Source organism: Borostomias antarcticus, assembly GCF_949987555.1.
Source record: "Borostomias antarcticus genome assembly, chromosome: 12".
NCBI lineage: Eukaryota > Metazoa > Chordata > Actinopteri > Stomiiformes > Stomiidae > Borostomias > Borostomias antarcticus.
The window spans coordinates 19,801,101-19,816,324 of record NC_140245.1 but is presented as its reverse complement, the minus strand read 5'-3'; the positions used below and the strand labels follow the sequence as shown (position 1 = coordinate 19,816,324).

At 45.0% G+C, this 15,224-nt stretch overlaps 1 protein-coding gene across 1 annotated transcript in view; it reads right to left on the bottom strand.

The window, feature by feature from the left end:
• lrrfip1b (leucine rich repeat (in FLII) interacting protein 1b) overlaps positions 1-14,753 on the bottom strand; it is a 45,484-nt gene extending 30,731 nt beyond the window's left edge. Inside the window, exons 1-2 of the mRNA XM_084446870.1 lie at positions 14,197-14,753; positions 637-723 (exon numbers count right to left, since the gene is read on the bottom strand). Of these exons, the coding sequence (XP_084302996.1) occupies positions 637-723; positions 14,197-14,286 (177 nt within the window). The 5' untranslated portion in view covers positions 14,287-14,753. The remainder of the gene's footprint in view (positions 1-636; positions 724-14,196) is intronic.
• Between the last annotated feature and the right edge of the window lie 471 nt (positions 14,754-15,224).

Below are 15,224 nucleotides of genomic sequence, written 5' to 3'. Positions count from 1 at the left end.
AAGCATAAGAAGATAACCAGACACTTCCTGTGGTTAAAAGGAAGTTGTAAATTCTTGTTTCTCAGCCCTTAGTACGTGTTGAGTTTTAACCCATTAGGCTTTTGTTTCCAATTCCATCCAATACAGTAGCCTACCTATTGAGGTGGTTCTGTCCATTTTAGGTGCATTTTCAAATCTTAGAAACCCTCTTGAGAAAATGACATGGATCTTGCTGGTCACTGCCACAAACATGGTTGGGGGAAAAACGATTGCTGGGTAAGCCTCTTTATCTATATTTGGGTCCAATAATCTACTTAAACACTATTCTGTCATTCTGAGTATAATACTAGTCATATGAGTTTAGCGTGCAGGTGTGCATTTTCAGGTGATTTATTCAAAACAGGACCTACTGCAGGCTAACCACCATAGGAGACAATGCCATAGAATGACACACAAAAAGGCTTGACTCCAGACTCTCTCACACACGCACACGCACACACACACACCTCTTGCCATCCTGCCCCCAAAGCCCATGGAATCAAATCAAAAACAGAATGAGTTAAGGCGAGTTTACTCCCACTGAGAACCAGAACTATTCCAGGTGGAAGTCTCTCTCCAACCCCACGCCCCCCGCCTCCAGCCTGCGGGGAGTCTCACCTCCTTCTGCTGTCGCTCCAGCTCCTTCATGCGGATCTCGCGCGCCTCCGCCCTGGCCGCCCTCTTCACAGCCAGCCTCGCTTCTGCCTGACAAACACAGAGAAAGGGTTTTCAGTCGGACGGACGGAGAATCTGAAAACACACAAAGGCTACGAGCAGGAGGGAGTGAAGTCTGGTGGAGGAGTGACTGGAAGGCCTTGACACACACTGTGTCCGCCTACAGTGCGTGTCTGTTAGCGTGCAGCTAGCTAATATAGCTTGATAGCCAGGCAGGGTGGGGGCAGGGGGAGATGAAACCGCTCTTTGAAGGTAAATTAGATCAGGCCACTCTAAACTCTGCACTCTGTCCCCCAGGCGGCTTTCCGTTTGGTTATCAATGCCAACTTAATCACATCACTCACAGCATTGTTGAAGATAAAAGGTCATGATGAAACGCACACACACAGCTACCACATTTTTACGTGATAAAAAAAGGAAAAGTGCCTATAAAATTTACAATTCATTGACAAAAAAAGCAATGTTTGACTGATCTATCTGCCATTGGTATATTTTAGTTCAAGGACTGTATTTCATTCACCATGCTTTAGCCCTGTAGTAAACCTCTGAAGTATAGTCTACAGTGATACTGATCTTGGCATCTTAAGCCTGCGGTACACTTGCTGTTTAACGCATATGCGTAGGCCAGCACATATTTTTTCCGGGCGTTAATTTCTGAGGACAAGCAGGCCAAGCGCAGTCAACGCTGTAAAGGAGACCCATGGTAGCCATTTTTTGTACGCGTAGTTAGCAGCAAATATACCACGGGTCAATAACCATCTCCAAGGGAGAGCTAACGAGGTGGACTCAGGGGGGAGAGAGCTGACACTAGGCTCAGAACAGTGTGTGAGGGAACTCTTCAGCGCCTTGCGGTGACTGGACACAGGACCTGGTCACCGTCGGCCTGCCCGGCCCTGCTGCCCTGGTCCCGCCCACGCTCTGCTGCTGCCCTGGTCCCGCCCACGCTCTGCTGCTGCCCTGGTCCCGCCCACACTCTGCCTCCCGCCAGGAAGGAACTCATCACTCACTCGCTGGCTTCCCCCCCAGCAGCTGTGGCATGCACATCTGGCGCACGGCGCGTAAACACAATAACAGATTTTACACAAACAGAGGCACTGTCCTGTCTGGACTAGTATAAGGACTAGTATAAGCTATGATTGGACTAGTGTAAACTATTACCGGACTAGTATAAGTTATGACCGGAGTAGCGTGAGCTATGACTGGACTAGTCTAAGTTATGACTGGACTAGTATAAGGACTAGTGTAAGCTACTGTATCACTGGACTGGTATAAGCTATGACTGCACTAGTGTAAGTTATGACTGGACTAGTATAAACTATGACTGGACTAGTGTAAGCAATGACTGGACTAGTGTAAGCTATGACTGCACTAGTGTAAGCTATGACTGGACTAATGTAAGCTATGACTGGACTAGTGTAAGCTATGACTGGACTAGAGTAAGTTATGACTGGACTAGTATAAACTATGACTGAACTAGTATAAGCTATGACTGGACTAGTGTAAGCAATGACTGGATTAGTGTAAGCTATGACTGGACTAGAGTAAGCCATGCGATGGGAGTTCCTCTTCACACCTATCTTGTTGTGTTAAAGGTGCTCAGTTCGATTTTTTTCAGCCACTAGATGGGGCAGTGGGGCAGCGTAACAGATATACACAAGTGGGCGTTTTCACTCCATACTGTGCCGTTCAGGGGGGGCGGCTTCGCTCATAATAAAAATAAATTCTGCATTTGTCTCCACAGGCACTACACCGTTGGCTATATTTTCTGTACAGATAGTTATGACTCCCCTGGACCTATTCATTGCATATATTGGATTTTATTTTTTATTTTTTTTACAAAAAGTGTAGTAAATCGAATAGAGCACCTTTAAAGATAAATAAGTGATAACTCTGTGGAAGATGAGAGGCATTTCAGGACTGGCCCAGGAACAAAAGCACTCTATTTGTAACCACTAGAGGGCAGCATTTCCTGCGTTTTTCTGATGACCTGTGCAGGGGAGAATGTGGATGACCCAGCATTTCTGGTGGGACACACCAACCCACAGGCCTACATGAACCACAACAATGCCAGTCACACAACACTACTGGCTTGGTTATCTGATACGGTTCATCTTTCTATGTCAATAACCCATTATAAAAGGTTGGTTACTTAAATTTGGACTGCATCATTGTCATCATTGTCTGAAACCTCAAAATCACAGTTCAACTTTTCCAGTCAGAAGCTGGAAAACAGGTAGTATCTCACTGATCTCACTACATACAGCAGGCAGTGTGAACGTGCCCTTTCACAAGGTCAGAATTTGTCAAATCATGAAGACTAAAGATCTATCCTAAACACAACAGCACAGAGATTCAGTCACAGTCTAATGCAAATTCTATTTACAAATTATTAAGGGGGGGCTATATTCAATTTCAAACAAAGCTCAATGAAAGAGTGGCAGTTGCAATTAGCACACAGTTAACATTTCTGAACAACTGCAACACTAACATTCAATTCAATTCAATAACCTTTATTTAAACTCGAAGGACACTGAGGTTGCCCTCATTTACAGTGACGACGAGTAAAAGAGATAAAATAGTACAAAGATAAAACATGAATAAAACAGAGGTAAGGCAATAATAACACTAAAAGTACAACATGAAAATAGAGTAAAATAAGTTAAAATAAATAAGAACAGAACAAGAAATACAGCTAAAAAAAATGATGTGCAAAATTCAGAAACCATAGTTCTAAAAAACATGTATCAAGGATCTACAGTTAGGTCCACAGGATGAAATGGACACAACATAACTCCATTAAAGACATCCGGATGGAGCTCAATATGCCAAAAGGATAGCTGCCCGTGTCCATGAACATAGAGAAACATCTAGAAATATACTCATAGAAGACTAAACTCAAGACAGGGTTAGAATGCAACAACTCTGACTGCCAAGCAAGGAGCAACATTAACAAGGTCTCCCATTATGAACTAATTACTACCATATGTGCCTAAAACCGTGCAGCAAAGCAGGGCTGGCTGTTTGACGAGGATTCTGGCTGGTGTCAGGGTGAAGCAGTGGAACGAAGGTTTTTTGCAAGACACACATGGGATTCTCATTAGCAGCTGAGCATTCCTAATTCATTCCAAGCTGTAAGTCCTGCCTAATACATCCCAGGTACGGTGGCCTTAGAGGGTCAAAAGACACTCGACTCAGGAGATTGCCAATGGATTATTTCAGGGTTAGATGCAAGCAGTTAAGCCTGGGGTTCATGGGCCATCGCCGTGAAACTATTAGGCAAAGGCATGTCCCGGGACAAGATCAGCCCAGGTAGATGTTGCCCTTAAACATCTCAGAGAATTCCATTGATTTCAAGTAATGGTAAATGGACTGCACTTATATAGCGCTTTTCCACCTTAGCGACACTCAAAACGCTTTACAATGGCCTCTCATTCACCCATTCACACACACATTCACACACCAATGGCGGCAGCTGCCATGCAAGGTGCTAACCTGCTCATTGGGAGCAATTTGGGGTTAAGTGTCTTGCTCAAGGACACTTCGACATGTGGATAGTCGACGCTGGGATTCGAACCGCTGACCCTTCGATCATTGAACGACCCACTCTACCAACTGAGCTACAGCCGCCCCGTAATGTGATTCATATATGATTCATATACTGTAACTGACTAACCCCAGTCACAGGAGACTGTTTTGATAGAATTCATTTTTAAGGAGTAAGGATTCTCAACTGCTGAGGCAACAGTAAAACCCAAACCACACCATGAACGAACTACAAGAATTGAGTTCTGACACTTCCTGGAAAGTGCTGAACACTGCCTGCCCGGCTGGAGGTGAGCCCTAACCATCAGAGCACTAAACCTCAACGGATAGACAGACACATGAAGCTGTGTTCTAGTGAGCTCTCAGAAATCCTGAGCCCCACACTGGATATGAGGACACTGTCAGTGTAAGTCGAAATGTAAATCATCAGTGGTTTAGGAATCAAGACAAGACCTGCTGAGAGTTTATAATCGGTGTAATTTTCATTTGAAGGAATCTGAAGCTATGTATTTCTGATTACAGAAATAATGTATGATTACATACACACATCTAGAACAAAAATATACCAGAAATATAATCTATGAATTTTCCAACTGTCTGCTTCTCTCTGACTTTTAAAAATTGCTCTGTAAATCTAGCCTCTGGTCACTAGCATTAGTGGGTTGAAGGCTTGCATAAGTTGGCGCAGGAACAAGCTAGCAGACAGAGCTCATCAAGCTAAAAGCAGAGTGCCCTGGTATTCCAGATGTTCTCGTCTGCTGCTGTAAACACCTGGAAGACGTCCCAGCAGAGCCATGAAGGGATGTCTAAGGCCAGAGACCCAGCAGTACATAGAACAGTAGCTTCTACAGTATCACACACTCTTTATATAAAGTGCATGGTCACGATGGTGGCTTGTCATTGAGGTACAGGTATATGGGGGTCTGTGTGACCAAGAGAAAGAAAAGGACAAGGATTTACGGTATATTAATCATAAGTCCAGTTTTTTTCTAAATGCATTGCAAGTGTCATCTGATCATAAAGGAAAGAACAGAGAGAGGGAGGGAGAGGGAGAGAGAGAGAGAGGGGGGGGAGAGAGAGAGAGAGAGAGATGCTCCCGTCACTTCACAGGCAAATGACTCCAATATACTGGATATGTATGGAAGCATTTTACAATTTTTAATCTTCTTAGGAGGATCCCCAAAGATTAAAGCTCTTTGAAGAGCAGACTTGTATGGTGTGTGTGTGTGTGTGTGTGTGTGTGTGTGTGTGTGTGTGTGTGTGTGTGTGTGTGTGTGTGTGTGTGTGTGTGAGCGATCGCATGCACGCCAGAGAGAGAGAGAGAGAGAGAGAGAGAGAGAGAGGGGGGGGGGGGGGATTGAGCTCTTTGGACCACATTATAAAATGTTTCCTGGACTAATCTGTTACCCCCCATTGTGAAACAAACATGGTGATGAAAGGGGAAGGGGAGGATGGGGGGAGGCGGGGTGGTCTAGTAGTCAGGTCGCATAGAGGGAGGGGGGAGGAGGTCTAGTAGTCAGGTCTCATAGAGGGAGGGGGGAGGAGGTCTAGTAGGGGTCATAGAGGGAGGGGGGAGGAGGTCTAGTAGGGATCATAGAGGGAGGGGGGAGGTGGTCTAGTAGTCAGGTCTCATAGAGGGAGGGGGGAGGAGGTCTAGTAGTCAGGTCTCATAGCGGGAGGGGGGAGGAGGTCTAGTAGTCAGGTCTCAGAGGGAGGGGGGAGGAGGTCTAGTAGTCAGGTCTCATAGAGGGAGGGGGGAGGAGGTCTAGTAGTCAGGTCTCATATAGGGAGGGGGAGGAGGTCTAGTAGTCAGGTCTCATAGAGGCAGGGGGGAGGTGGTCTAGTAGTCAGGTCTCATAGAGGGAGGGGGGAGGTGGTCTAGTAGTCAGGTCTCATAGAGGGAGGGGGAGGAGGTCTAGTAGTCAGGTCTCAGAGGGAGTGGGGAGGTGGTCTAGTAGTCAGGTCTCATAGAGGGAGGGGGGAGGTGGTCTAGTAGTCAGGTCTCATAGAGGGAGGGGGAAGGTGGTCTGGTAGTCAGGTCTCATAGAGGGAGGGGGGAGGTGGTCTAGTAGTCAGGTCTCAGAGGGAGGGGGGAGGTGGTCTAGTAGTCAGGTCTCATAGAGGGAGGGGGGAGGAGGTCTAGTAGTCAGGTCTCATAGAGGGAGGGGGGAGGAGGTCTAGTAGGGATCATAGAGGGAGGGGGGAGGAGGTCTAGTAGGGATCATAGAGGGAGGGGGGAGGAGGTCTAGTAGTCAGGTCTCATAGAGGGAGGGGGAGGAGGTCTAGTAGGGATCATAGAGGGAGGGGGGAGGAGGTCTAGTAGGGATCATAGAGGGAGGGGGGAGGAGGTCTAGTAGTCAGGTCTCAGAGGGAGGGGGGAGGAAGGGGGAGGAGGTCTAGTAGTCAGGTCTCATAGAGGGAGGGGGGAGGTGGTCTAGTAGTCATGTCTCATAGAGGGAGGGGGGAGGAGGTCTAGTAGCAGTGTTAATTTTGACAGCAAATTATGATTTTGTTTTAGTCAGTCTTTTGACTAAAATGCCATTTAGTTTTAGTCATATTTTAGTCATCTGACTTGTTTTAGTTTTAGTCTAGTTTTAGTTGACTAAATATCATTACGATTTTAGTCGACAAAATCTACCATAGATTTAGACAACTCAAATTTAACAGGCTTAGTTCAATCAATCAATCAAGTTGGATTTATATAGCGCCCTTCATGAAACCCAGAGCGCTTTACAGAGTCCAGTATTCATTCAGACAGTCATACCGGTGGTGGTAAGATACATCTGTAGCCACAGCTGCCCTGGGGCAGACTGACAGAAGCGTGGCTGCTTCTGTCAGACAGTTTCATAATGAAGCATTCCTCTCCCCCAGTCTGATGCTAACTGTGTTCACGGCTGGACTGGCCATGTGGCGTACCGGGCAAATGCCCGGTGGGCCGGACCTACTTGTGGGCCAATCTAAAATAAAATAAAAATAAAAAATAAAAAAAATATTTGGGGGCTAACGAACGGCCCATAGAGCAGGGACAGCGGCCCATTGGTCCATTTTCTATACTGACACTGGGCTGGCCCAATCATATGTAGGCCCCACCCCTCCCTCTGTTAGTTTCAGGTGTCATTTGCGTGGGCCGTTAGAGAGCCAAAAGTCAGTGGATGGAGAACGATGGATAAGGACAAGTATAGTAAACCAAAGCGCAAGGGGGGCGCAGAGAAATTACGAGCTAAAAAGATTAAAAGTCTTGAGGCGATGCTGCAACATGTGCAAAAATTACTGATATGTTTGCGCCAGGGGCTTCAACGTCTACAGCCTCAGCCGACGTTGTGCAGCAACACCATGTTGAACACGAACTTGAAGGAGAGGTGGCTGGTGGCCATGGTGGCCGAGAGCAGGACAGGGAAGCCGAGGAGGGACAGAGACATGACAGGGCCGAGGAGGGACAGAGACATGACAGGGCCGAGGAGGGACAGAGACATGACAGGGCCGAGGAAGGACAGAGACATGACAGGGCCGAGGAGGGACAGAGACATGACAGGGCCGAGGAGGGACAGAGACATGACAGGGCCGAGGAAGGACAGAGTGAGCAGGAGGAGTGTGCAGTTGAAACGGTAAGGAAATATAGCTGAAAGCTAAAAAAGCTATAGCTAAATATGAATATGGGTGACGGATATCTGCTGGCTAGCGCCAGCTAGCATTAGCTAGGTACAGCTAGCTAGCATTATCTAGCTACCCACCTCCCTGCCAAGCAAGTCGGGTCGTAGCTAGCTACGTTTGAGCTAGCTAGCGTTAACACTGTTTGTCTAGGCCAGCCAGATAACGTCAGTACTAGAAGTGCTAACTTTAGCACGTTAGCTTGGCAATTAGCACTAGCGCTATTACGACGTTATCTATTCTGGCCTAGCCTAGCAGTGTTGCTGCTGCTGGGCTACTTAACGTTATATCTTCGAAGAAAAAGAGGAGCAGGCTAACGTTAGCTGTGTGTGGCCATGGTCCAAAATTAACCCTAGCCATTTACTAGCCAATGGCTGGCTGCTAAAAATCTATTGGTAATGGATAATTTACCAGCCAGTTGACTGGTAAGCCTAGCTCCTTTCAGGACTGTTACTAAGGGGCTAGGTTAAAAAAGTCATTCTCAACACTGAAATATATCAAAAGCAGACTGAGGAGCAGCTGTCTGCCAGCAAATTGGAAGCCTTCATGTTGATGGCCACTGAAAAAGACGTCCTTGTTGCTTTGGACACAGACACTGTCATTGACAAAGTGTCAGAGAAGAGTGAGCTACTGAGGAAACTTATAGTAAGTTGATATGAAATTGTTATTATTATACAATTATTCATAATAATGTAGCAGCTTTTTAGACTGAAGATAGTGTGATCATGTGACTCATTATTACCCCCCCTCCCCTGTCTCTCAAAGGATGCCCGGCCCTAACTTGTGTGGTTCATTGTCCATTGTTGATGAGGGTATTCAGAGGGCCATGCAGCCTTTTCCACTAAGTAAGTATACAATACATGCAACTATGTTTTTATATTTTCTAGAATCTGTCATTTAATCATTTATAATTTAAAAATGATCATTGATCATGTCTCATCTCTCTCTCACCCCCCCCCTCTCTCTCTGTCAGGATATTATTGTTGAGGGTATCCAGAGGGTCATGCAGCCTTTTCCAGTAAAGATAAAGGTATTATGATCATGTAATTACCAGTACTGTGATCAACTCAATCAATTATAATGTCTCAGTCTCACCTTTCTCTCTGTCTCCCCTTTTCTCCCTCTCTCTCTATCAAAGGTTGCCCTCATTTGTTTGAAAAGAAGCACTTTGCTTTTAACTGGAGTGGACTTCACAGGCATCCTTTTTTATGTAAGTAGTGAGTTTACAATCTATGCAACTGCTTACATTTTCTAGAAGATATTGTTACTATCTGAATCTATAGTTTATCTCACTTATCGTGTCTCATCTCTCTTCCTCCCTCTTTCTCACTCAGGATGCCATTGTTGATGAGGGTATTCAGAGGTCCATGCAGCCTTTTTCCAGTAAGTAAGTATACAATTCATGCAACTCTGATCATCTGAATCTGTCATTTAATCATGTATGACTCATCATTGATCATGTCTCATCTCTCCCTCTCTCTCTCTCTCTCCCCCCCTCTCTCTCTCTCTCTCTCTCTCTCTCTCTCTCTCAGGAGATGCCATTATTGTTGAGGGTATCCAGAGGGCCATGCAGCCTTTATTACTAAGTATCAAATACATGCAACTATCTCTCTACATTGTTCTCAATTGAAGATACTGGACCAGTACTGTGATCATTTAACTCCATCAATTATCATTCTCACCTTTCTCTCTTTGTCTCTCCCTCTCACTCTTTTAAAGGTTGCCTTGTTTGAGGAGGAGATCTTTTCAGCCCAGTGGAGTTCACAGGCAACATTTTGAGTTACTTGTATACTTTGTACATATATTTCTATACTTACATTTGAATAATAATAATAATAATTTAATAAATAATTTGAAATTATACTTTGACTTCTATCAGAGCTTTTTCTTTGACAATTTCTTGTACTTCTACTGTAACTGTTACTTGAGTATTGAGATTGTGTACTCCACGGCCACGTCTGACCACCAGGGAGTCGAGAGTGAGTGAGTACACTCGTCCATTTGCACTGGTACACTTGTCCACGGAACTTACTCATCTTTGTAGTGGTTTGGGGAAATAGTACGGTGGTATTGCATATTTAAAGGGGCCGCAAGGATTTCGTACTGGTGGGTGGTGTCCGGCCGATTGGTGGGCCAGTCTGGGCCAAAAATGCCAGGGCCATTTTTTTGTCCCAGTCCAGCCCTGACTGTGTTTGTGCCTGATATAGCAAACTATAACATTATCATGTCAGCACTAGTTGGCTAGTCAGGCTAGCTAACATCAGGCACAGGCTAGCTAACGTCACCGGAGGAGAGGGGCTGGCGGCGCCAGGTAGCTAACTGTTCGTGTCTTATCCATCTAGCTACAGTATAACATTAGACAGCAGCAGTAGTTGCTTAGCTAGCTTACCCAGACTAGCTAACGCTAGATACCCCCGCCAGCCGCCACAAGCATAGCCCCACTTGTTGCTACACAGTGTAACGTTAGCTAACCTGTGCCTAACATTAGCTAGCCACTAACGTTAGCGTTGCAATGATCATACACTTCAGTTCTCCCCCGCCACAAACACTGGTGAAACACTGGTTTCTTTTAGCTTGTATTGTATTTGAAGTATTTCAAAAACACACCAGCTTGGGTTTAGCTAATACAGTAACGTTAAGAGGAGGGGGAGGTCTAGTAGTCAGGTCTCAGAGAGGGAGGGGGGAGGAAGGGGGAGGAGGTCTAGTAGTCAGGTCTCAGAGAGGGAGGTACTGTTCAGTACGTTTCCCAACTGCCAAATCCAATAAAAATAACAATGGTCAATCCAAACACATTTAATGATACGTTCTTTTTGAAGCTATATAAACTATGTATTCATAACAGTACAACCCACTGTCAACACACTCACCAACTTGTTTTGTCCAAACCGGCCAGCCCAACCCCAGAGTTGGCACCAGCAGATCCACACTGGCGTTGGACATTATCACGCTCCAAAAAAACCACAACTCCAGTTCAGTCCAGTCCTCTCCACCCAGGCATTGATATACTTCCATGAATGTGGGCAATGGTTGGGTGTGAGAGGTCAAAGGGAACACTTCCTGTCCCTGCCTCCAAGGGAGTAGACTAATCTGCTCTTAAATCACGATTAGTCCCCATTACACATCAGTTCCTCCAGGGCCAGACCTTCAGCTACTAGGCGACTTAGAGACAAGCCTACAGTGGCCCTCAAACTGCCCCCACAGACCACATCCAGCACCACAGACCATGTCCAGCACCACAATGTCCAGCACCACAGACCATGTCCAGCACCACAGACCATGTCCAGCACCACATTCTCCATGAAGAGAATCCCTGGATATGGGAAAGGCAGACGAAGCTACAGTATGTCAGTAAATTATATGGGCCAACAATTGTTCAAAATGCAATACTAAAATGGCAGGCATATCATCGCTGAGGAAATTGACACAGATGTTTTAATTTAGGTCCTTATTCATGGGAGGAGTGATTTAGAAGCTCCCCAATCTCCCCCAAAAGCCTTATGTTGTTGTGACGACTCAATCAGAGATGAAAGAGTATGGATGGTTGAATGGTGCAGAGGCTTGAAGAGATGCAGGTCGCTGAGATATAGACAACCCAATCCCCTAGTCCAGAATGTTTTATACACACGCACGCACGCACGCACACACAACCCACTCCCCTAGTCCAGAATGTTTTAAACACACACACACACAACCCACTCCCCTAGTCCAGAATGTTTTAAACACACACACACAACCCACTCCTAGTCCAGAATGTTTTAAACACACACACACACAACCCACTCCCCTAGTCCAGAATGTTTTAAACACACACACACACAACCCACTCCCCTAGTCCAGAATGTTTTAAACACACACACACATACACACACACATATATATATACATACATATACAACAGTGCAACCAGTGGAACAGCTGTTAGATCAGACTTCAGCGTGCAGGACCATCAGCCAAGCCCACCAGCCCAAGCCCCTCCCACTCCCATCCAGCACCACTGATTCCAATCCGTTCATTCCTTTAAATTCCAAAGCCTCTCACACCCTACATTCAGCTATTAATGGGACAGACAGACAGACACCCTATATTCAGTTGTACCTGGGACAGATGCCCATGGCAGGTTTGATTTTACATAAAATCAAAACCAACTGAAATCTTATTCCCATATCAGGGTGTTGTGAGGCCTGAAAACTATTTAAAGCTGCAATCACTGTTTTTTTCCTCACATTTTGTCAAATCTAGTTAAAACCACCTGATACCATATTGTTTTATTGAGCCATATCGTCCTAATGGCATCCAACTTCAATGACTCACCTACCAGTCACCACGTCTAGTTATTCCAGCATTTCTCCCTGTGATGTCAAATTACGGCCAGTAACTTTGCTCTGCCCCCATGCCTTAAAGGTACATATTATATATTTTAGGCCTTTCATTTGTAAACAAGTCTCTTATTGCCATTTAGAGGTAAGAAATTGCTTATTGCCGCTTTCACCAAAGTTATAACTGAAGATTCAAAAACAGTAGGCCTGCTCCTCCGATCTAAGGATCAATGATAATGGGGCAAAGTGAAGTGTCAGGAACAAACATACATGCATCTGCTCTGCTTCAATGACACAATTCAATGCCAAGGTCACACACTAGATTCAGGATGTGAATATTGTCCTTGTTGGCAAATATGTTGATTTGTTATTAGCTGACTGGATACTTCATACTCCATGGCTATAAACACGCCTTCAAATCAGTACATCCTTTTGGTTTATATGGGCAATTATTGAACGGTATTGGGACATCGCACTGAGGATCACATAATGTGACACCGATGTTGTGTATGTATAACCCACATTCATTTGGGTGGTAATGTCTTATGAATGGCACTGATATGGTTGTCGCTGATATACAACAGTTAAGCTCTTGTCATGTCAGCATTAAACATGGCTGGGATGCTTCCCACACCCATTCTAGCCAGTGTGTTCTTGATTCTGAGAAGCATTACATGTAGGTCTGTTCACTATGAGACAGATATGAGTACTAGAGCTGCATAAGAAAACAATCCTTCTGTACATTCATATTGACTATATGGTAATATGCAAGGCAACTAACATTGATTCAATCCTGCATCTTCCAGTTGGTGTAGATAAGTAACTTGCTCTAAAAACCCAAGTAAACTGTTTTTGTTTTATTTTTCTAAAGTGACGGTTTACATGGCGATAAACCTAGAAAGATGAAAAAGGAGGAGGTGGAGCTGTTTTCAAATGAGATTTGGAGCCCACTAGTCCTGGCCACCAGCTGGCCAATGCTTTCCAGATGTGTGGTCAACAGACTCCAATCTATAGTTGGTCAGAAGCGTGTCCTTACAAATACCCACACGCGCTGCCCAGGAGAGCTGAGCCTCAGTGGTAGACGATCTGTTTGGACACCGCTGGCAAGTGCACTGAACAGACCTGTTCTTGTGGAACAACAGACCTGGTCACAATCTGCACATCTCTCTTCAACTCACAGCCCACAAGGAAGTGCCTTCAGGCAGTGTGAGCTCCAAGCCAGGCATAGATGCCATGAATACACATTGTGATTCGACCAGGGTGTGCAGCGTGACAAGCAGAGGAAGCAGCCAACTGGCAGTTGGCAAGTGATTTGACTAATTTTTGATCAGATCAAATAAATTCAAACTTTTATTTATATAGCACATTTCATACACAGAGGGAACACAATGTGCTTCACAGAAAAAGAGACAAAAATTATTGGAATATTGGAGTTTATGTGTATTGAGCATAATCTTGGAGCCGGCAGTAACATGAATAAGGAGAATTTCTGGCCTTTCAGTTGGTAGCCTACCAATTTCACAACTGTAAGGATGACAAGAGTCACAAAGGTCCAAGCAATTTTCCTTTAACAATTCAACCATTGATTTCCATCTCTCTTGTTACACTTCCATCCACATTCTTCACTATGTAGGCCAAACTAACAATGTCTGTTTCCTCTCACAGATAATAAATCTATTGTGTTAGTTCAGGGAATGCACAGGATAGCAGAGGACAGCATCGACATGCCACCAACAGTGAATAAATTACAGACCACGCTGTTTTCGTCAGTGGAGATGGAGTGAGGGCTGATACAAATGTTGCATTCGGTTTAGCATTCCTGTCCCAAATGTCAGCAATCGTAGGCTATTTCACAGCCGCCTACGGCGCACAACTGGATTTGTAGGCTACTGGGCCTATACTGAATTCACAGATTGAGGTGACGCTGCTTGTTCTATAGGTTTTGCGCAGTGACAAATTGTCTAAATGGAAAAATAACACATCTCCAAATACTTACCTCTCGAGCAATCTGATTGAGCGCATCGTCCTCTGCAGTCAGTTTTTCTCGATTGGGAATCCTTTTTCTTCCAGTGACCTGAGTTCCCATTGTTGATGATATATGGGGGGTATTATCTTAGCATACGTGTCAGAATCAAATACATTCAGGAACGAGCCGAATAATATCCGCGAGCTGTCCGTATCATCCACGCAATGGAAAATAGCACTCCCATAAACTGAAAAGAGTCAACAGATATGTGACCAAATTGGTTCTGTCACCGAATAAAATGACATTCTGCTCCATTTGTTTATGTAACGACCCAATCGTCTACTGTAACAAACCGCATGATGTGCTATTGATGCCTGTTGCTGATAAACATTGTAACGTTACAACCGCGAGTCGCATCCATTTGTCAAAACAGCACGCAGGGCAGACAGGCTACCTCTGGAACACGACTGTCAGCTATCTAATCCGCCATTGTCATCCTGATACATTTTAAGCTTCTGTATGGGACGAACTGGCCTACGGATGTGACCTCTGCGAATACTCGTCTGACTGTCCTTATAAGCGATTTAAATAAGTCATCGTTATTTGCTTGCTTGCTCCCAGTCGCAGAATGTCAGGCAGAAAAGTTTTATTGCAGCGAGCAGCAATCCCGGATGATGACCACACTGGGAGCAATACACGTTCCGGGGCTGAGGCTGCATCAGATAACGCTGCAGATTCACAATTTGGAGAGCACGACTGGTCTCATTCAGTTGAATAAACTTTCCCCAATTTTGGACAGAATTGTTAACGCGTTTGGTAGCCTCTGGCTATAGTTTGGGAATGGAATAATATTCTCCTGCAACAATGAGTCTATAGCTCAAGAAACCTACAAGTCAAGTATTTTAGTGGAGTTATAAATCCCCAACAGCCTGTGTTGGTAATAAGGCCCGTTCTAAATTGATTGAGCAGGTCCGTGTATTTGCTTAATGTTAGAGTTAGCCTATCTTTTGGAAATCCAGTAAAGGTGCGATATGAAGGCGCAGTGGTGTCACGCATGA